The sequence below is a fragment of the Erigeron canadensis genome, chromosome 7 (genome assembly GCF_010389155.1).
Source record: "Erigeron canadensis isolate Cc75 chromosome 7, C_canadensis_v1, whole genome shotgun sequence".
In the NCBI taxonomy this organism is placed as follows: Eukaryota; Viridiplantae; Streptophyta; class Magnoliopsida; order Asterales; family Asteraceae; genus Erigeron; species Erigeron canadensis.
This window is the reverse complement of record NC_057767.1, coordinates 23,472,393-23,496,562: the sequence shown is the minus strand read 5'-3', so window position 1 is coordinate 23,496,562 and position 24,170 is coordinate 23,472,393. Positions and strand designations below refer to the sequence as shown.

Genomic DNA, 24,170 nt, shown 5'->3' with positions numbered 1-24,170 from the left:
GATCATGGATGAGCGTAGGAAAAGGGAGAAAAAGTGTGAAAAAGAGTGGTGGGATGGTTTAATCGACGACGCTAACTTTTGAAGTGAAATAGCAATTAAACTCGAGTTTTGAGGTGCTAATTGATTTTGAAATCATAAGATGTGTCATCTGATAGTTGTTTCTAGTTTAATTTAGAACATTGAAGCTGCCATTTGTTAATTAAATTAAAAATTAAAAAAATAATAAATGAATCACTTAGCGTTAAACAAAACAAAAAAAATTGAAAAGTTTTAGTCATAATAATAAAAAATAAACACATTTTACAACACTATTAGCAGCAAATAAAACGTCATATAATAAGCAACTCCATTAGCTTCTAGTTTATACGAAGACGCAAATTAACGACACCATTAGCGATGTATATTAAGAAGACGCAAGATTAGCCACATGTTCAAGGACGTCGCAAATTAGCGACTTAATTTGATACAAAACTTGCGACTTTGTAAACTAGCAACATTTTGCCACTCAACTTTCAACTCAAGTTGCGACAATGAAATCGAGGATGTCGCTAAACAAGTCTCCACTTGCATCACAAAATAGCGACTTTAAATTGTATTTTCTCCGTCCAATATTAAGTGTCCTAGTTTGACTTTTTGAATATTTTTCTTTTAACTTTGATCGTAGATATCTTTGTTTGTGTTATATAACACTTGATACAAACATATATGAATTGATTGAGCTTTAAATGTACTTTTCATTGATATAACTTTCATCAACTAATATATAACACAAACAAAGATATTTACGGTCAAAGTCGGAAGAAAAAGACTTGACCAGTCAAAATAAGACAACTAAAATGGGACGGAGGGAGTAAGTCGCTAAATTTATCTCTTAATGATTAAATTCTTGTAGTGTAATATTCTCTGTTTAAATTTTAAGTTTCAACATTTACTTTTTCAAAATGTCACTTCTATCTATTCTATATTTACTTAAACTCATAACTATAATACTATTTCTCTCTCTTCAAATTTCAACCACTCATTTTTTTCTCTCTCTCTTACATAAATCATTTTATTACTTTAATTCATTCAAAATCTTTTATTTCAAAAATCGTATATCGATAAATTATAAAAGTTATATGGCTGTTCTTAAAATTTCATATTTTTTCATTAAAGAGGTCATTTGATATACTTTCGATAAACTTTTAAATTTGAAGGCGGAGCCCGTCAGGTAAATCACCTTATCACTGCCACCGCCATTACATCACCACTCCGCCATCACCGCCCAACGTGCGCATACGTTTCTCTCATCTTATAAAAAAATATCTGCAACTTCAAAATAAATTTATGCAAAGCAACAATAACTTTTTAAACAATTGAGTATTGACTACCAAATAGGGATAACAAGTGGCCAGAGGACCAGGTTTAACTAATTTCGGACCCGTTAAAAAAAAATCATTCCCATATTCGGCTCTAGACCCGTATACCTAGACCCAAACTAGGCCCATGAGGATCGAGGTTCAGGATTCCTCATGAGATACGGGCTTGTTTGTCATCCTTGTTACCAAATTCCAAAATCATTACAAATAACAAAACGGACCAAAATCGATAATATCATCATGACCTATTTAAGCATCAGTCAAAACTACAGGGACTAAATACAAACAATTACATATATAACGGCTGTCCCCAAATTCAAATATCTCTAAGACCACCAAAACCCTAGTCTTAAATTTCCACAAAAATCAACCTTGATTTCTTAACTAATCTCTCTAAATTCATTCATTTCCAAAAAATACACAAAAATACAGATTCACATTCATAAAAAAAGATGGATATTTCACAACAAGTCGACGATTATTTACGCGAATCCATCGAATATTCGCTCGGGCTTCCGGTGTCGAAACGGACTTTGGAATTAAAGATTCAATCATATGAAGAAGAAAAAAGAGATGGTCAAGAAAAATGTTGGAATTTGAAAGAAAAATTGGCTGAGAAAGATAAAACCATTGAGGGTTTGAAGGTTTGTTTTTATTATTTTTAAAATTATTATAATTTGGACATTATAATTTTATTCTTTGATTATTTTATTCTAGTATTGGATTTGATTGTGAATTTTTTTTGGATAGTTTTGGATTACTGGAATAAGTTTGAGATAATGACACACATTGAAAGAAACTCGAAATGGATTATCGGAATGTTTGGTTGGATTTTGTTATTTTTGAACATTCGACGAATTGAATACTAATCGAAGTTTATCATTTTGGGATTTTTTTTATATATATTTTTATCAGAAATATTAGGATTTTAGCGTTTGAATGTTTTATTGCAATTTGAATCTTAAATGTGGCAATGTGTTATTTAGGAAGATTTCAAATTAACAAATTTAACGCAATATAAGTTTGTCGATTTTCTTGGTTTTTTATTTCAAATAACTATCCATCTTTGTAGCATAAAATGTATGTATCTTGTTTTTTAGTTATTATTATTATTATGGTTATATTGCAGTATAATTGATGATGGTTAATTACTTAATTGTGTTGTGATACATTAGGCCGAATCAAGCATGAATGCAAAAGCTGTGAAGAAATTTGTGGAAGAGAATCGGAGATTGGCAATGGAATGTGATAACTTGTTGAGTCAATGCCACAAATGGGAAGATGAGTGTTCATTGTACGATCGTGATGTACAAGTTTTGATGGATTTTGGGAATGAGGCTGATGAAAAGGCGAAAGTGGCAGAGTCGCGTGTTTGTTATTTGGAGGAGGAACTGAGCAGATTGACAGAAGAACTGCAGGTTTTTAAGCAAAAGGCCGTGGGGCAAAAGGTAATTTTTTGTTTCGTTTGATGGTAATGAAAGGGTTGGCCAAATAAGTGACTTCTTGGTGGCAAGAAGCAGACATTATGGAAGTAGGTAGATGTAAATATAAAGAGAAAACGTTTATATTGCTCTGATAATATAGTGTTTTAATCATATCTAACGCATCACTTGTTCGTAGAAGTCTAATAAAATGGACAAAAAAAGAAGGTCATATAATCCTGACTAAACTAAGAATTGGATAATTACCCTGTGTGAACCCAAACCTGTTTTTACCTGTTACGTAAACCACCCGACCATCTCAGGTAATCTGAGAGTCAACTTTGTTTAAACTTGTCAAAGTTATCATTGTCCGCAAGATCGTGTAATGTTTTGAACATGTGATAATGTGCAGAAGAGTCGAAGAGATGCTTTCTATTTCTATATTTAATTAAATTTAATAGGATTATGACTTCTAGGATGTCTCCACTGAATTGTATTGTTTTCGTTCAAGCAAAAAGTGCTTTCTTTTTATACAAAAATATTGATAACATTGATTTTGGTCCATACAATTCTCTCTTCTTTTCACTGTTCTGGGATTTTATAAATTTTTTACTGTCAAACAATTTGGACTGATTTAATTATAGTAACATTTATTAAGATGTAGATTATAGGTAGTACATTCTAGCTAAATTTACTTATCTTTTTCCATCCCTGCGATTTTTGCAACTTAAATGCCTGTTCATGGTCTTTATTTTTTGGACCAAGCATACCTCGTGATTGTAAGGAAATTGTGAACCTTTTCTTTTTCTAGAAGTTTAAATAGCAATTTGTCCTTTCTTAACAACTTAATGACATTATTGAAACAAATTAATGACATTGCTTTGAGCCTTCTAAATTCCTTGATTTTCTGATAGAAACTAGTAATGGATAATTCAGGGATCTTGTTAACTGTAAAATACTTTCTTGTCAAGTCAAAAGTTCCCATTTTCATGAGATCCTGAATTAGAAATTGCTTCAACAATGAAAATGCCTGACTGGTGAGATAATTACTGTAATCCTGGCTATTTCGTGGTCTTATCTCTTGTCAATTCCTATTATTGATGATTTTATTAGTTCATGATTTCTTCTTTATAATCAGTCTTGATCATAATAAGCATAAACTGTATTACTTGAATAAGGTCGGTACACTAGCAGACAAGGAATCTACAGAATACCTTCTTATCGATACATTGCTCTCAACTTTGACCGAGAAGGATGAAATCGCATCAACAGCACACTCGTTTTTGGAGGCTAATAGTGGGATTGATGTGTGCCAAGAGATGCTAAAAGTGTGGGATAGGTTGGAACTGTTCTCTTTTTCTTTCATTATCTAGATAACCTTTTTTTCACAATATTTACTAATGTTTATTAAAATAAATGCAGCTTGAGTCCATCAACGTTGGAACTTTTGGCCCTGGCTTCTGAGATCAAGAAGTTGCAGAATGATAAAGACCTGTTATGGATTAATCTCACGACAGCTGAAGAGGAGGTGCGTTCGTTATTTGTTTAGCTTATTTATTATTGTTGTATGATATAGATAATTGGCATTTTTACTTACAGTAGTCGTTTTGTTTTTCTAACAATCATCGTAGTCTCCAACATTCAAACAAACAGAATCCTTAGGTGCATAAACCCAAACACTTTGTATAAAAAGTTTCAAGTAGACTGATCCCACTTTTTTTTAGAATGGCAAAAATTATATATTATAATAGACGAACTAGCAAGTCACTAGTTGTCAAAAAGTACAATTACAGTTACAAGAATAGTCTAGAATTGAACCAAATACAACTAAATCTAGACTCTTCCCGAGGCTGATCCCACTTTTTTGGGGTTTGTTACGGTAAAAAGTAATTCTCTACACCTTTTGTGTTTTAGGTCTCATCTATAAAAACCATAAAAGGAGATCATACTTTATTTTTGTTTCTTGTGTAAGGGACCATGCAACGTGTTATAGATTCTTAAACATCATAATCTTTTACAATAGATCCTGAAGATAGACAATTATCATCTAAAAGCATAGTCTTAATATCTGTATGACATATGTCCTCAATTAGCTTTTCAACCTTAACCATTTGAAGAGGATAGGACACCTCCTTATTTTTCTTATTTCTGATTGTATTCAAGGCACCAGAATTAGAGTCTTTTAATATTTTTAACGGACTGCGCTTAATCAGATTACTGTTTATTAAAAAATTATAATAATCCATTTTTGTTCTGATGCAAAGGTAATAGAACGGCAAATAAAGTCTCGTTATATGCTTAAACATAAATGAAGAGTGCATTCTTATTTACTGCAATTACTCGTTTGTTTTTGTGAATCCCTATGACAAGTTATGCTCCTTGAATACACTAGGTACCCACAACCAAATCATATTTCCTACTACATGCTGTAACGAAAAATGAGATTCTGTACTATATTTTAGGACAGACAATGTTGTTCTTTTACTCTATATACCTTCAATTTCGAGTTTGTGATCTCTATGCACAGCACAATTCTCTGACTCAACCACAGACTCCACAAGATCTCCCTTTCTTCTTACAACATTATATCAGACTATGCAAATACTAAAACATTATTGATCTAGCTCAACCAAACATCTTTCAATGTGGCCAGGTTACAGCGTTATTTGATGAAAACAACATGCTAGATAAGGAAAACACGAAGTTGACAAATCTACTCCAGAAAGAACGACAGCTTTTTGATTCCGGGGGAAAACATAGCAGTGAATCCATCAAGGTAAGAAATCTGCAGTATCTGGAGGTTCTAAAATGTGAGGGTAGGGCACATTGGGTACTAGGTCAATAATGGTGATCTTTCTATGTTAAATGAAACACATCAGGGTCAACTTGGAACGAACATAGAACTATTATCTTTACATAATATATGCATACTACATTACAGAACTCTTATGACACACTTGGCCGTTTTACCCATTTTGGTAAAACATTACAGAGCTTGATTATACCCAATTTTGACCCCTTAAATATTAAAAACAACCCAAATTGACCTACAAATGAGTCAAAACTGCAATCTCTAGCAGTATCAACTCATTTACACCCTGAATAATAGAATTACATTCATGTGTTGTTCCTTTTTGGTGCAGAATTATAAACGAAAATCTAGCCCTTGTCCCAAAGAGAACAGCCCCATTGAGAAGAAGAAGACTGAGTTGAGTGATCCAGCTGGTTCACCAAGGCAACCACTGTCTCCATTGCTACATAACAAGTAACTTTTTTGCAAACTTACAAGTTACAGTATATACAACATTCTCAAAGATCTCTTTCAAAACGTTTGACAAGATCATTACACGTTGAAGAATCTAGATACTAAGATCTTTGGTCTCTATAATCATTTTTTTTTTCTCTACCGTTGTATGGTTTTAGGTTGTCAAGACATTGTCTATATAATTGCCTGACAAATACGAGACTGTATAGAATCTTGATCTTGAGATCCTTGCCTACATATCATAATGCATCATTGTCTTCGTAAATGTTTGACAAATACAAAACAGTATCAAATCTTGATCTCTTGTGATACTTGCGTACGTATCATACTGCTTCATTGTCTTATGGAGGTAAAGTTTTATCGCTGGGGTTAGAATATATATATATATATATATATATATATGGGAAAAGTAAGTATGAGGTTGTTCCCATCTAAGCTTAGATGAGGAACCCTCACGTACAAATATTTTATTATTTGTTTGAATTTAAAATAAATACATGACCCCATGATTATAAAAACTAAATGTGATGGGTTCCCATCTAAGCTTAGATGGGGACAACCCCATACTCACTTCCCCTATATATACTAGATTTAATACCTGTGCGTGATGCACGGTTGACATAATAATTGGTAGATCTTTGTTGTGAATATATTAATAAAAGATTGTACCTATGAATTTTTTTTCCTAAAAAATCTATAATACAATATAAATATATAATCTATTTTTCTTCCTTATATAACTATATAAATCCAGAGACGTTAAATAATTCAAATTGTTTAATATGATGATCTTTTATCGCAAAAGAATACACAATTATTGTTTAACTACTATTATCAACAAATTTATTGATAGATATTATAATTACGTACGTATCAAGAGGGAAACCAAAATTTTTATTAAGTATGAGATTTGACATTTTGTGGCTAAATTAAAAAAGATCCAAGACTTTATTGACAAAAGCTAGAATACCAAATATTTTATTATTAACCTCAAAATATTTAGGAAATGATAATCGTACCATACTTTTTGATTAATTTATCACTATTGTGCATCATATATTTGTACTGTCTGCTATATTATTTGTACAGTGTGGTACACTTATAAATTTAAGTGGTACAAATATGGGCTGCCAAAACATTTTATTGAAAAATGTTTTATTGCTGGGGTTAGAATATATATATATATATATATATATATATATGAGAAAAGTGAGTATGGACTTATTCCCCATCTAAGCTTAGACGAGGAACCCCTTACATATCTAAGCTTAGATGAGGAACCCCTCACATACAAATATTTTATTATTTGTTTGAATTTAAAATAAATACATGGCCCCCCATGATTTTCATGATTATAAAAGCTAAATGTGAGGGGTTCCCCATCTAAGCTTAGATGGGACAATCCCATACTCACTTATATATATATATAACACTAACGGTGAGAACACTTAAAAACATCATTTTGATGCATTAAAAATCCATAAAACTAACATAGTGCATAACTAATTATCATTATTTAATGGTTTAACAACACATTGATCCGTCAAAATTGAAAAAATCACGTTTTTTGTTTTCCAGCATCCATCTTGAATGCATATTCATCAAAATACCAAAACAATATTGTTTTATTGATAAAAAATGATATAAAAAGACAAATATTAAAGTTATAAGGGCAAGGGTGTAGTGTTAATTTTTGGCAAATTGACAAGTTTTTGGCTAGTTTTCGGTGAATGAGAAATCGCCACGTGTTTTTGCCAAAACTAGTCAAATTTGCCAAATTACATGGTGTAGTGTGACAAAACTAGTCAAAAATTGCCAATGCCCGAAAACATATAAAGGTAACCAGGAAATAACAAAGTTGTTGGAAAACATAAAAAGTGACCTTTTTTTATAACATAAAAACATGGGCTTAGAATTTGGGGGCCAGGAATTTTGAAAGTCGGAGATGTCATGGCTGCTAACCCGAAGGTATACCCCGCCAAGATACGCCCCGGATCATCCGAGTCCCATTTTTAAGAACATTTTGTATCATCATCACCCATCCGGCAACCTGACTGTTCAACGATATTATCATCGGCCAAAACTACTTTTTCCGGCTACCTATTGCTTTAATGGAACAAAATATGGCAACACTACCAAGGAAAAATCCAGCAACGCTACCACTAAGTTAACACTACCAAGCTAGTTACAAACATGCAATTAACAACAATGTAAAAAGATAAATATACACATATATACATATGCATCAGCAGCAGTTAATCGTAAAACCCAAGAAAGGGCTCGCCAGAAAACCACAGCCACCATAAGCAGCGGCAGTTAACCGAAGCAAACCTAAGAAAGGGCTCACCGGAAAACCGAAGCAACAAGCAGCAGCAACAGTTCATCGGAAACCCAAAAAGGGCTAGCCAGAAAACCGAAGGAGTAGGAAACCCTAAATAGGAGAGACCGGAAAACCGAAGCAACATCACCAAAAACCCCAAAAAGGGGTCACTGGATTACAAGCAGCCACGATATAAAAGAAAATCGGTCACAAGGCACGCTCCCAACGTTCACAAAGATCGACCAAAACTGGCCGATATATATAACCGATTAAACTTGCCAAAACTAGCCGTTACATGTAGGTTTGCCAAAGAGCCAATGCTACCCGATATTTTTTGTCGATGTAACTAGCCGACTACACCGTTGCCACTAATGACCTAATGAAACTCTAAAAGGATTTAAATAAAAAAAAGTTTGATGGATTAAGAAAGAAAAAAATATAAGATACGTACCATGCATATGATTTCTTGGCAACTAAGTATTAACTATCCTTACTTTTTGATCATGCATTTCGCTACCAGATCAATGTATGGCCAAAGTAATTCAAGTGTCAAGCCATTTAAGATTCAACTGACCAATTTATGACGAAAGTGATCATACAACAATAATAACAATAAAACGTAAAACTCAAAAACTAAAAGCGTACAATAAAATCAAATGAAAATGAAAAAAACACAAACAAATACATATATCCCTCTAGCTCTCTCCCTTTCTTTACATAACCAAAGCAGCTGCCAAAGCAACCACAATTCCAGAACCAACAGCCAAGCTACTTCCAGACCCAACCGCCAAGCTAGTTCCAGACTCAACAGCCATGCTAGTGGCAGCAGTATCAGGTGGAGTAGGTGAATCAAAAGGAATCAGTAGGTGAATCAGCGATGCGGCAGGTGAAGCCATTGGAGACTCACGAGGTGTGAGTGCGGCGACGAATCCGACGATTAAAGATAAAAAAAGGATAATAAGAGATTTGGATGCCATTTTTGTTTGTTTGTTTGTTTTATTACTCTAGAAAAGCGGATGATTGTTCTTTAGAGTGGAAGTGTGTGTTTGATTCTAAGTAGAGAAGTGAAAAGGATGTGACTTGTGAGCTAAAGATGCAAGGGTTTATATATTAAATAGAGGTGGGGATTTTCTCAAGCTCCCCAAAATAAAGGTAGAGATGTTTTTAGAGATGTTAGAAAATATTGATTAATATGTGTAATTGATAGTACTTAAAAATAAGTTTAATAATAAGATAATAATATATTGCATGATTAATGATAAAAATTAAGATAGAGAATCTCATAATACATGTGTCAAAAGCTATAATAGACATATCTTTAGAGAGGAAAAGATTCTTTCAAGTTGGCTAACATGACTAGTCAGTGTCATGTTTGTCAAATCTTGTGTCTTGAATTAAAATCAGTGATATTTAAAATCTATATTTAAATCTTGACCTTTAAATTTTCAATCTAAAGATCTAAGACTAGATCAATTAAATGAAAACAACTTTGAGAAATTTTTTTTCCTTTTTCCAGATATTAGAACTCGATACACTCAGATATACACACTTTGTGATAGACATTATTTTAGATCTTAGACCAATTGTTACGGTCGTTAAAAAAGCCAGGTGAAAAAGATGATATGGTAAATCACCAACTTTCGTTTTTTCTTTTTCTGATTTATTAATTCTTTGTGTATTTTTTTGTTTTATGTCTTAATTATTTTAAATTAAGCAAGATTCCTTTCACATGTTGGTTTTGTATTGTTAATATACGAGCATGGTACCCGCGCAATGCGGCGGCGAGTCGGCAATGACGGTGGTGACGACATCTATTGGTGTAGATGAAAGTATTTGATTTAAAAGGGTTAGTAGAGATATTTTATAATATAATGGATTAATGGTGTAATTTATTATTAAGTGTTGATGGTGATTTAATTTATTAAGGGTATTTTGGTCAATTTACATGTCCTATTTATGTAAACTTTCAACATAGGGGTTATAATTTTTATATAGTAGTATAGATGGTGTGCCTCAACAGTGAAATTTATTATTAAATAGTCAAGTTTGAGATTTTTATTTGTTTATTATAAGTTTAAAAAACTTATAACTTATGAAATAATAAAGTAAACTTATTTCAATTTAGTATAATGATTAGTTTATTTATTTTCTTGTTAACAAGAAGATACAATCATTTTTTTTTATCTAAAAATTGTAATTGTAAGTTAAAACTCATTTAATGGTTTTTATATTATAATACCATTAAAGGTGATGGTTATGAAAAGTGATACCCCATGACGGCACGTGCTATTGTTCTATTGGTGGGTTTAAACCTTGCATCACTATTCGGATTTTTCTATATTTGATCCCGTTTGGGTTTTTAGTCTTTTAGTTTTTCTAGGTTTTGCACTCATATTTTTTTTGTGAATAGTAACTTGCCTGAGTGACGAGTTGCTATTCTAAGTCACACCTTGTACCATTATTCAGATATTGGTACATCGCATTTTTATCGGATTATCTACTACGGGTTACTTTTGCCTTTTTTCACATATTTTTTTTAAGTCATACAACTTTTTTTGTGGCACACCCCATACCACTACATGCATTTTACTACTTGATTCTCAACTAATATATATATGTTTTTACCCTATCAATTCCTGTTCGCGTTTTTACTTTGGATTATGATTTGGTTTCTTGAATACTTTTTAACAAACATATTGATGGCAAAATGATTTATAATTAAGCGGTTGAAAGTTAAACACAAATACACTAAAATGACTTAAGCATTTCAATATGACAATAAGCCCTCTTAACGCGGAGTATGAAAGTTAATAGTTCACATGATTGAGAAGGAATCTTATAAAAATGTAAAGGAAAATGCTAAATGCAGCCGTAAGAGATGTATTTAACGTGCATAAAAAAACTTGTACCTTCTATATATTAAAAGCCTGCCCCTTGATTTTCATGATAAATGTACAAACAATTTATACACCTTAAACACAGTCCTAAGGACTGTATTTAGTAAACCCCAAATGTAAAAAGGACGGAATATTGATAGAGCACCTTTTTGCAAAATAAAAGAAAGACCAAGACGATTAAATAAAAAAATAAAAGGAAAAAGAAAGACTGACCAAGAAAGACCAAGACGTTTGAGAGATTCTTTTACATTCAACCAAAATCCCTGACAATCAATAATTATATTTTTCATAAATGAACTTAAAAAAAATAAAAGAAAGGAATAATGATAACCACTAGTTTAAACCCTACTGACCAGGGTATGTTCTAAATCCACTATGTGGGCCTGGATGTGAGTTCACCCAAGGTCTCAAGTTCGAGTCATAGGTCGCGTTTGGTTCACATAATTTGATGGAATTTGATGGAATTGAAATTGAATTCTATTCCTTAGCGTGTTTGGTTGGTTAAAGATGAAGGAATTACATTCCATTGGAATGTTAACATTCCCTCATTTGATGTAATCTCCATCACTTGGGGATAGGGGAAGGAATTTCATTCCGTCCCTCACTTGAAACTTCAAAAAGTCAAAAACATTCCGTCAAATTCTATTCCTTCAGATTCCAATTCCTTCGAAGGATTACATTCCTTCCAAAAAAATTTCGTGAACCAAACGCACCCTTAGGGTTCTTATGTCAAAGGAATTTTCCATGAGAAGGGGGTTGGAGGTCCCGAAAATCTCTGGTTAAAATTGTTTCCAACAATTCTGAATCGAAACTCACTTTACAAGAAAAAAAAGGAAAAATTATACAATACACTCTTTTTTGTTTTTTAATTATTAGAAAACGACAATTTTTTTTACAATGAAGACTAGATCAACTAGCTGAAGTCATCCCTGATTTTATCTTAGGTCATGGGTGAAAGAACCCGACTCGATAAACCGAAAATACAAGATTTTTTTTTTTTACCCCCATTGCGACTCAGTGGGGTTAGGACACCTCCCACTGCGACTCAATGAGAAATCTCTTATCTGCGAGCGAAAAACCTCCCACTGCGACTCAGTGGGGTTAGGACATGTGAGTCCCTCGATAGCTACAGATCGCTCTCGAGATCGTCTATGATTATGTCGTGAGTGCGGAATCCTCACAAGATAACTAGTTTGATTAGTAAACGGGTATATCGCTAATTATCAAGTAAATAATCAGCCGTATGCTGCTATATTCGTTTCTATAAGCTATAGAACGAACTTAGGTGTCTGGAGTACGTGTCTGTCGAATGTGATCCTTATTTTAGGGTATTCATTCGTATATATATGTTTCAGGTCGAACTGGGCTTGCTGGGCTTTGTTCTTACGAACTTAGCTGCCCAGCCCATGTAACGAAGTTAATCTTCGTTTGTACCAAACGAAGTTTATCTTCGTTTGCCTCTAACGAAGATAAACCTTATCTTCGTTAGATATAAGACTTAGTTATATTCCTAAGTGTTTCATATTAAGGAATCCTAACACATATTATGTTTGTACTTGTATATCACACAACAAACATCATACATAACACACATATATATAACACCAAAACATGTAATCGATCATTACCAAAACATAAAGTCCATAATTTATCAATTACATATATAGATACGACATAAATTAACATAATGTCTCAATCTAAACGACATATCAAATCTAAGTTGCTGTTGTCACATCAACGTGCATCAACAAGACACCTCCCACTGCGACTCAGTGGGAAATTTCTGACCTGCACCTGATGCAAAAACCAGCCATTTGACATACCAAACAACTCCAAACTATAATATTCATTTGCCCAACTTCCACAAACTAAATTTCAAATATTCCAACAACTATAAAGACACATTTCAAACACATTTACAACATCAACGAGTACACAATTCAAGATTTCCATCAAACGGGTCATTTACCCACTTTGACACATTTTTGACCAAAATTATGAATTCACAACTATCCAAAAACTTTACAACTGGAACATTTACAGAAATTTACCCAAAAGCATGACCCCCAAACTAAAATGTACCATGAGCCAATAAATGAGGGACAACTAAGCTTCTATACCAAAAGATCGTCATTCGCCCGGGAATGACCTAATTACCTTCAAGACGTCCAAAACTCACTTCAAACTCTAAATCAACTATCTTCAATCAACAATCACTAGTTCCTTCCGCCGGAACTATCTATATTAGAGGGTAAATATCTAAAATATAAGCAAAGGCTTAGTGAATATACTTGCATACATTTACGAATACGAAGGAGGGCATAGTACAAGGACTTTCACATGTAACCTATGGCATTGTCATGTCACATTTACACATTCACCTTGCACACAAACAATAAATATATGAATCTATATAAGCTAAACAATCATAACAAATCATATCTATCGGGATTCTTAGGCCCCGGAGGTTCTTAGGCCTCAATGCAAATATACTCACCTCCTCCGCAACAAGGACAATTAAGCTATAACAATAATGCTCAACAAGCTCAACCTATAATCATATCATAAAAAAAATGCATTAAGCTTACATTCACAACTTGACTAGCTCAACCTAGTCTTACTCAATCACTAGCCTTTCTAAACCCAAAACCCAACCCATTTGTCATTGAGTTACTTTCATTCTTACAATAACATTAGGTAGCTTATTCTACCCCTTTTCCTCATCATTTCAATAACTAACAAAAATCCATCTTTTCTCACAAATTGACATTATCACATGCACTTATCAACTTCATAATCAAACACATTATATATAACTCAATGACAATTAAGTTAACTAAGGAATTGGGGAAAAATTATCCATAATTTATTCTCTAGCAAAACCCCCCAAATTGGTTCACTCATGAACCCTAATTTCATGAGAAATGATAAAGTTAAATTGGGGGAATTCATTACCTCAACAATGGAAGACAATTACTTAAGGTTTTCAATTCACAAATCTTTCCCCTTTTCTTCTAGATTTTCGGCCACCACCCTTCACCACTCAAACCCTAACTTTTAAATTTGCTTGATAGAAAATGATGATGATGATGATTAATATTATGATTTCTATCTCTGGATTGAAGGAATTAAACTTTGATCTTTGATGAAGGAATGAAGAAGATGCATGAAGAGGTGAAGAGCAAGTTTAGTGGAAGTGTGAGTAAAGAGAAAATGCAAGTGTCTGGCACTCTTTATGGGTGCCACGACCCACCTCAATCTTTGTGGGTATTTTACCCGCTATCCACTAAAATTCCAACTAAATTAACCCCATAACCGAAAATAAAATACTAGGAAATTAATTTAATGTCAAAACTATAAAAAGGGGTTAATTTCTTTTACGTTAAAATATTTGGGGTGTTACAATGGGTTTGACTCTCTAGAGTCGCATGTCGGGGGGTCTTCTTTTGAATCATCTGTAACGGATTATGGTCTACATCTCGTAGTCTAAGATACGTGCAGAGCTTCACCATTATACAGTGAGGTGTCCGCTGATGTCGAATACCGATTAGCTATTCGGGAAAAAAAAACATTTTGAAAATTGAACCTATAGAATTTGATGTAGTGCATAAGAAAGACACTAATCCAATCTTATTTTTTGAAAAAAAGCATAGTGTATACTTCTTAGTTCTTAATTTGTTTTTTTAAACCATTGAAATTATTTGTCTTTCATATTACTAGATCATTGTACCTTTTTTCTTCCTTTTCATTTTAAGCCATCGTAATGTTCATCCGTCTCTTTTTAATTATTAAGAAGCCTTGTGCATCTCTTTGGGTTGGTTAATTGCTCATTAATCAGCAAAAGGCAATAACAATCTAGTTATCTCAAGAGGATTCCACACTCTTGACATAACGAATCACATCTTATTACGATCCACGCAACAATAGGGCATCTTACATCATATAAGCAAATAAAAAGGGATCAAAAAACCAAGAAAAACCAAAAGATAAATAACCTTAACGAAAATAGAAATAACAAAAGAAAAATAAAATATTGTGTAAAAGTTTCTAATATATTAATTTAGAACAAAAGCCAAAAAACTATGATGAACACCAAGAAAAAACCCCAAACGGGATCCAAAATGGCAAAATCTAAATAGTGATGGGGATATACGATGAACCAATAGAAAGAAAACACAAAAGCAAAAAAACTATGTAATAAACCAACAAAAATCGAAAGAAAAATAACCTTAACGGGATCCGATATAGCAAAATCCGAAAAAACGCGGGGTATAGGTGGACTAATCAGAAAAGAAAACACAAAAGCAAAAAAAATATGTAGGATACCAAGAAAAACCGAACAAAAAATAACCTTAACGGAATCCGATATGGCAAAATCTGGGAAACAACGCGGGGTACAGGTGGACCAATAGAACAGCGCCATGTGTCACGTGACACTGTTCATTGTCCTCGCCTTTAATGAGATTACAATATCATAAAATATCTCTTTTATTTTTTTTTTTATACCAAAAATACTATTTTAATAAAAATAAATAAATAAATAAAAAGTTGCCTAAATAGACAAATATTGAAGTTATAATGACCTTAAAGGATTAAAAAATAAAAAGTTTGATAGATTAAAAAATAAATAAATGAAATACATATGATTTCTTGGCAAGTATCAACTATTCTACTTTTATAATGCATTTTTCTGATCAATTTATGGCCAAAGAGATTCAATTGATTTTTTATATAGTTGAATCTATTTAGGGGCAAGGGTGTAGTCGGTAAGTTTTATCGGAAAAAAGGATTGGTTAAAATCGGCTCTTTGGCAAGGCTATAGCATTTGCATCGACAAGTTTTGACAAGTCAATCGGTAAGTTGGATCGGCTAGTTTTGGCCGATGCTAGTGAACGTTGGGAGCGTATTTGGTGACCTTTTTTTAATTCAAATTTGACCGTTTATGTTTAAAAAAATTTACAAAATTTACTCATCTCCTTATTACCTATATATACCTTATTAATATTTCATTTTTTTTCTCACTTCTACAAAAACTCATATCTTCTCTCTATTATTTCTTACTTATCTCTTTCATATATATTCTTCAAAATGATTCCTACTAAGAAATAAAATCCAAAAATTACCGAGCACCAATAAATCAGCTCCTATTTCAACTTCCTATAACCGTCGAACCACAATACGATTTCGGCGGTTCTTCGAGTCAAAACGTCATTGACGACATCTCTCAATTGTTGACCACGGATTTCCCCTGCCAAGTTACACTGGCCACTTTCAACTTCCTCCTACCGAACCCACGATCACGCTTCTTGAAAATGATGATGACCAAGTGTATCCCAATAAGGCATATCACGATGTGTGAGAAATCTCTAGCGAGGAGGTTGTCACAACCCTAAAATCCAAGGCTCATGACTACTAGCAAAACTTCAAAAATATCTTAATGTTCATAACAAAATTCAAACTTAAGTGCGAAAGTCTTACAAATTAATTCTTAAAATGTCATAAACTAACCAAAAACATAGTCTAAAATAAATCAACCAAAACAAAAATTATTTGAAGTAAAATAAAGTCTTGGTCATCTGCTAAACTATCTTTCCCTTAGAGCTTGATGCAATATCTTTCTCTGAGATACATACTACTGAGTCGGCTAATGCTTCACAGTTTAAATATAATAACATACTTCATTCAAAAATATCATGCGGTTTTGAAATACTGTAAATAGTTAGAAAATAAACCGACTAGCATGCAATATATATATATATATATATATATATCATCAAGAACAAATAATAAACTGCCATATATCATGGTACCAGACAAACTACTAAATAAACTGTCAGTTCATAATAAGTATAATCTATGCATGGATAACTGCTGTAAATCAAAACAAAAGCATGATAACTACACTTTACAAACTAACTATGCATGTATCCCAGTTTGAAAAAATCTAATGACCTTACGTGACAATGCATGCCTAGCTTTCCTGCCTTTTATACAAAACTCTTACAAATTATAGAGCATAACTCTTTACTAACTTTTATCAGCTACAACCATCTTCTGTATAGGAACCTTAATTGATTATTGGTCAAGCTTTCTTCTAAATACTTCCATAAAAATGATTATACTTATAATTTGAAATAGATTATTTTCCCGCGTAATACGCGGGATAAATATATTAAACTTTTTACAATAATTAAATTAGTAATATTAGGAAAGACATTTTGAAGATGATGATACTATTATCTAAAATAAAATTTTGTATCGAGATGATTCGTATGATATATATATGAGGGTATGGAGTATGTGGTTGTTAGATACACAACTTGGGTGTAAAATTCCTCACATCTTGTTTTTTTAATCCATGAAAAGCATGGGGCCCAAGCATTTATATATATTAAAATATTGGTATGTGAGGGGTTCTATACCCAAGCTTGGGTACCTAACAGCCATATACTCTATTTTCTCTCTCTTTCTCTCTCTCTCTCTCTCTCTCTCTATATATATATATATATATGTTTTTTTAAAGGTGGGTTTCGTTGGAAACTTCGTATCGCGATTACGTTGCCTTAACCGGGTCCACCCTAGAGAGTTCCCTCGAAGTAGAAACGTCTATTTTCAAATATCCGATGCGGGGAAATCCCTACTAATACGCGCGAAAGCATGACGATTAATAGGGGTAAACCCTGTCCCCTCAAACTTGAACATGGGTATACCTAAGCCAAACCCTCATATAGGGACTTCCTAATCCTCTACAATACTTGAACTCAAGACCTTATGAATAAGAGAATGCTCTTTCAACCATTAAGCTAATGCTCAAGGACGAAGATGTAAAGTTAAATTTAGACTTTAAATACTGAAAATACAATATTATCTTAAATGGTTAATATTTGCCAATGGGTTAAAAACCTCATAGACATTCTGAAGTCCTGCAATGATGCTTGGCTTCTGGGAGACCTACAGGGTTAGAGTCTGAGCAGGCGAGGTTTTACCTCTAATTTAATGTCGTGCCTTCTGTAACGGTTAAATTGGTGGGTTTCCCTCCCTTGTGGTCCTCGACTTCATGGATCGGTCGCTAGTGACTGCCTGCCCGTATGGATATAACGGCTAGCTGTCCATGACACGAATATTAAAAAAAAATGGTTAATACTTATATGCTATAGTTGTTTTAATCCCTTAAAATAAGAAATGCGATAATATAGTTGATTAACATATTATTATCAAAAGTAAACTTTGTCTAAAGGAAACAAAATAGAAATATATTTATTTTGGGATGGATAAGATAAGATATTTCTTTTAATCTACAATAATATGTTTGTATTAGTAACAATTAACTGTAAATTTTTACATTTCTCATATAGGAGTAATTTTGAATGCTTAATATTTGTACAACGGATTAGGTTAAAGGATTTGGAGGTGTTTGGTGGATTGGACGGCGATTCCCTGCTGGTAAGGTGTGAGAACCTTTTGTACGCCGGTTTAGATGTGTTTTAGATCTCTTAGGGTTTTGCCCGTGGATCTTGTATGTGTTTTAGGGTTTTGGCCGTAGTAGGCATCATGATAATGATTAGGGTTTTCCCCCTTTTATAGCTGCTTTTTCGTGGAGAATAAGTCTCTCATGCGTTTTGTATCTTTGGTAACGATCTCCTTTATTTAAGGAAGTGATATGATCGTATCTTTTCATGTTTATCTTCTTTTCCCCAGGCTATGTGATATCCTGGGTGATCTTTTTAGCCTACCTAGGGTGAGGCTTTATCCTGGGTGACGGTGGGTACACCATCACTTAAAGTCAAAGATTTATCATATGCAATATTTTTCTTTTTCAATATTTATTTCTAATCGTGTACTTATCTATACTAATATAGCCAAAGATTTACTCTCATGTTAAAAAGTGAAGATTTTTGGGACATGCGAAATTATCATATAATTTCATTATATTTTAAAAAATATCTACTACTCTTTTAAATAAAATAGTTTTATATCAAGTAACTATACCGTTTGACGCATTTTTCGCTGCCGCCGCCGTCACTATCCGTCGATGCCACCACTTCACTGTCACTATCATCGTCGCCGCATTGCGCGGGTACCATGTTCGTATGTACATATTATTAGGGGGTGTTTGAGATTAGTTATGTAAAATAAATTTTGCCTTTAATAACAGCGTTTTAAAAACGTATATCTCAACATGGTTTTCCAAAACAGCATTTTGTCTCTATGAAAACGCTGATGATCATTTTTATTTTGCCAAACATATTTTTACATTAATTGCGTTATGTAAACGCAATAATCTGATAATCACCTTATAATTCTATTTTAAACACCTTCTCAGTCATCATACTTTTCATTTTTAAATTCTCGTGATATTTACGTATAATGTTATGTGAACTGTGAAAATACAATTCAAAATATGATTTTAAGTAATCCACTTGATATTTTCTAAGTAACAGAATTAAATGACCTAGATAAAAAACAATACATGATACGAAATGAAAATATTTGAATAGCATGTTAGATTTTGATAAAATTAACCTAATATAGAAAATAACAATAATGATAATAATCAAAGTTAATTTATGTATTGATATAATTATATATCTAGGTCGACGTCCATTAAAACACGAAATCTGCTAAGACCGGAAACAAAACCTGTTAATATCATAACGTGTCATATTAACATGCTCGTTTTAGAAATAACCCGTTCTAATCATGCAAGTGCCGATCTAATTACTACAAATAAAAATATGTGTTTTTTTTAAACGATGTGGATATCGTTAGGATCGACCCAACATTTTTCGGTTTGGGCACACACTTATTTTATCTATTGATTTTCATAGACTTTTGCATTTGTTTAGCTGTTTTGATTTTTTATGGTTGTTGGCTACCGATAAAGTTTAGTAGTACGATTTGTTTTAAACAATTAAACTTATAAACTCAATTTTTAGTTGATGATTCCTCCTCTTCATTAAAAGACCTTTGTTAATATGTATCGAGATTATATAAAGAATTGAAAAAGCACCTAAGATAAACTTTATAAATTTTGTAAATAATTTGATGGATTGATATTAATTGTTGAAAGGGGTGGCTATGTAAATTAGAAAGGAAGAGAAGTTAATGTTTTAAGAAATAGGATGAAAAGTCAGCAGGTAATCCAATGGCCATAAATTAATTATTCTTATTATCTAATGGTTGTGGTTTAATAAAGCAAGGAATTTAAGGAGCTGGTTTAGTATTATTAGGAGATGCGCTGATCAAATCTTAATAATAAACGTTTAGGACATAAACCACGTTAGTTTAACCTCCTTCAAAATAGCTTTTTTCAATAAATAAAAAAACCACGAGACTTCTTATATTTTATACAAAAAGTAAGTAAGTAAGTAACTCTCAATGCCGTCTTCCACGGGTTTTGGGTCCCAATACCGTCTTCGACGGTGTATGGGGGAGGTTGATATGTAGACAGCCTTACCCATACCAAAGGTAGAGAGGCTGCTTCCAGGTTCTACCGTAAGTAGAAAAGGACCTCCAGCCTTACTGGGCATGAGGATCAAACTCATGACCTCTGTTTTCAAAGGCATGAGCTCCAACCACTGATCCAACCCAGTTGGTTTTTTTAAATCCATTATTTCAAACGCATTAATGTCATCATTGAAAATCAGTATTTTCTAAATCCATTAGCACTACTTTAATTAACTTAAATATCTAAATACATAGTAAAAGACTCAAGACAATGACGTATATGCTTATCTGATACAAGGTTGGATCAGTGGTAAACACTTTTGCCTCTGGAGACAGAGGTCATGGGTTCGATCCGCATCCCATGCAAAGGTTGGAGGGCCTTTTCTATCATTTAGGTAGAAACTGGAAGCAGCCTCTCTACTTAGGTAGAGGTAAGGTCTGCCTACATCTTAACCTCCCTCATAGACCGTCGAGGTATTAGGGCTTAAAACCCGCGAAAAGCGGCACTGAGCAGTTACTTACTTTTTTTGTTTTTTTTTTTTTTGATACAACCGTTATTTTGTTTAGCAAAGAAAACTACTATAATGTTTATATGATCTCTTACCTCAACTCCTTCTCCTTCGAATCTACGTACTGTAACTCAAATTTGTTTTTAATCCTAACGCATGTTCTTTATGAGGTAAACCAATCTTTATAAAATTAAACACATACGTAACCTTCTAGGTACATAACACTCGATATACTCCTACTAATATTCACGACTACTGCTCAAAGATGACTTCGACTTGATTATTATCTCACATGTTTATCATAAGAGAGTTAAAAGTATTCATATAGATGTCGTTTTACGACCTAACAGCCATTAAACTATATGCACTACAAACAATATTGCATTTGTCTACACTTTTAATGGAGTGTGAACAAATAAAAATTTTGTCACGCTTTTTTGTGTGTAAAACTATATAGAAATAAAAGTGTATATAAATTTATACACACTAAAAAGTGTGTAGAACTAAAATTTGTGAACTTTCATAATTATACACTACAAGAAATATGGCTTTTTAGGACCCTTTGTGTAGGACATTTTTAAAACAGTGTCCTAAAAAGCTCTTCAATAGGACAAAATTACATTTAAGGTCCTTTTATAATACAAGTTAATCAAACGGTGTCCTAAGAAGTTATTTAATATGACACTTGATTATCAGGGTTCCTATTATAACATAACTTGATAGGACACTTGGTAAATAAGTCATTATAAATGAGGGATATGGGACATTTATCTCACAGAGTCCTATTATAACATAACCTAATAGGACACTTCAAACTTGAGTTTTATTAGTCTAAATTTATAAGACGCTTATTTTTTATGGTATTATTATAACACACCATGAAAGGACACTTAATATTTAAGTCATAAAACAATAGGTTTAAAGAACCATTATTTGACAGAGTCATATTATAAAATAACTTAATGGGACGTTTGACATTTGGGTTTCATTAATTTAACTTTTATAGGACGCTTACTTTTTGTGGTATTATTATCATACATCATAATAGGACACTTGATATTTAAGTCATAAAACAGTAGTTTTAGAAAACCATTATTTGATAGAGTTCTATTATAACATAACTTAATAGGACACTTGACATTTGAGTTTTATTAGTCTAACTTTTAGAGGACGCTTAATTTTAGTGGTATTATTATCATCCACCGTAATAGGACACTTGATATTTAAGTCGTAAAACAATAGTTTTAAAGAACCATTATTTGATAGAGTCCTATTATAATATAACTTAATAGGACACTTGACATATGAGTTTCAGTAGTTTAACTTTTATAGGACGTTTATTCGTTGTGGTATTATTATCATACATCATGATATAGGACACTTGATATTTAAGTCATAAAACAATAGCTTTAAAGAACCATTATTTGATATAGTCCTATTATAACATAACTTAGGACACTTGACATTTGAGTTTTATTAGTTTAACTTTTAAAGGACGCTTACTTGTTGCGGTATTATTATCATATATCATAATATAGGACACTTGATATTCAAGTTATAAAACAATAGCTTTAAAAACCATTATTTGATAGAGTCCTATTATAACATAACTTAATAGGACACTTAACATTTGGGTTTTATTAGTTTAACTTTTATAGGACGCTTTATCTTTATGGTATTATCATTATGCAACATAATAGTACACTTGATATTGAAGTCATAAAACAATAGTTGTAAAGAACCATAATTTGATAGTGTTCTATTATAACATAACTTAATAGGACACTTGACATTTGGAATTTATTACTTTAACTTTTAAAAGACGCTTATTTTTTATGGTATCATTACCATGCACCATAATATAAGACACTTGATATTAAAGTCATAAACAATAGCTTTAAAAAACCATTATTTAATAGAGTCATATTATAACATAACTTAATATGACACTTGACATTTGGGTTTTATTAGTTAAAATTTTATAGAACGCTTATGGTATTATTATAATGCAACATAATTGGACACTTGATATTTAAGTCATAAAACAATAATTTTAAAGAACCATAATTTAATAAAGTCGTATTATAACATATTCTAATAGGACATTTGACATTTGGGTTTATTATTTAACTTTTAAAAGACATTTATTTTATATTTTATTAGCATTTTTTATATTTTATTGTATTATTTATAAAGAACACATCCATTTAGAAGATTTTTTACCTTGAACTCAAAATACTAAAAATGATAACAAATATTTAATACGAGTATCGTTGTTATTATAAGGTTAACATACAAGCATGGAATGCATATCTGAATCGATTAATCTACCATCACTGATATATTTGATATTAGATGCTACATGTAACAACAGTATAATATTGATCCCTTTAAACCAAGGCTCCATATTACTTACAATCAAAGCCAGGGATACATCGATATTTTAGGTTATTTTTAGAAACGCGCTTAATATTGATAGCAACACTTTATGTTTACATGATTATCATGATACCTAAAAATGGACAAACGTAATCGTGCACAAAACGAGAAGTCTTTCATGTTTAAACACCATAAATATAAATATTAATAACATGAAGGTGGTAACAAGTTGGGCATTTGGTCTGGTGGTATGATTCTCGCTTTGGGTGCCAGAGGTCCCGAGTTCGATTCTCGGAATGCCCCTTTTTAGTTTTTCACAATTTCCATGTCGGTTTAAGTAAACTTTAATAAAGTAATATAACACAAATGGGCATTTGGTCTAGTGGTATGATTCTCGCTTAGGGTGCGAGAGGTCTCGAGTTCAATTCTCAGAATGCCCCTGTTTTTATTTATTTATTTGTTTATCTATTTTCTACAATTATATAATATGAATGGAGTATATCTGCTCATATATTTTCTCAATGGGTTTTCGATTTCAATTTAGTTCTCTTTTGTGAACCATTGGAGACGGTTA

The 24,170-nt window shown here is 32.3% G+C and overlaps 1 protein-coding gene and 1 non-coding gene across 2 annotated transcripts; both read left to right on the top strand.

Annotated features, from left to right (window-relative positions):
* The first annotated feature begins 1,700 nt into the window (after window positions 1–1,700).
* LOC122608533 lies at window positions 1,701–6,321 on the top strand. The gene is made up of 6 exons (XM_043781634.1): window positions 1,701–2,002; window positions 2,534–2,806; window positions 3,958–4,118; window positions 4,202–4,307; window positions 5,433–5,555; window positions 5,923–6,321. The coding sequence occupies exons 1-6, from the start codon at window positions 1,811–1,813 to the stop codon at window positions 6,046–6,048; spliced, it is 981 nt and encodes a 326-aa protein (XP_043637569.1). The 5' UTR covers window positions 1,701–1,810; the 3' UTR covers window positions 6,049–6,321.
* A 17,643-nt stretch (window positions 6,322–23,964) lies between these two features.
* Window positions 23,965–24,036, top strand: TRNAP-AGG. The gene has a single exon. It is a non-coding gene; the product is annotated as a tRNA-Pro (tRNA).
* Window positions 24,037–24,170: the final 134 nt, after the last annotated feature.

Coding starts and splice junctions, on each gene's coding strand:
- LOC122608533 (XM_043781634.1), top strand. CDS start 1,811: ATGGATATTTCACAACAAGTCGACGATTATTTACGCGAATCCATCGAA. Junction 4,119..4,201: donor ATGCTAAAAGTGTGGGATAG/GTTGGAACTGTT, acceptor AAATAAATGCAG/CTTGAGTCCATCAACGTTGG. Junction 4,308..5,432: donor TCACGACAGCTGAAGAGGAG/GTGCGTTCGTTA, acceptor CAATGTGGCCAG/GTTACAGCGTTATTTGATGA.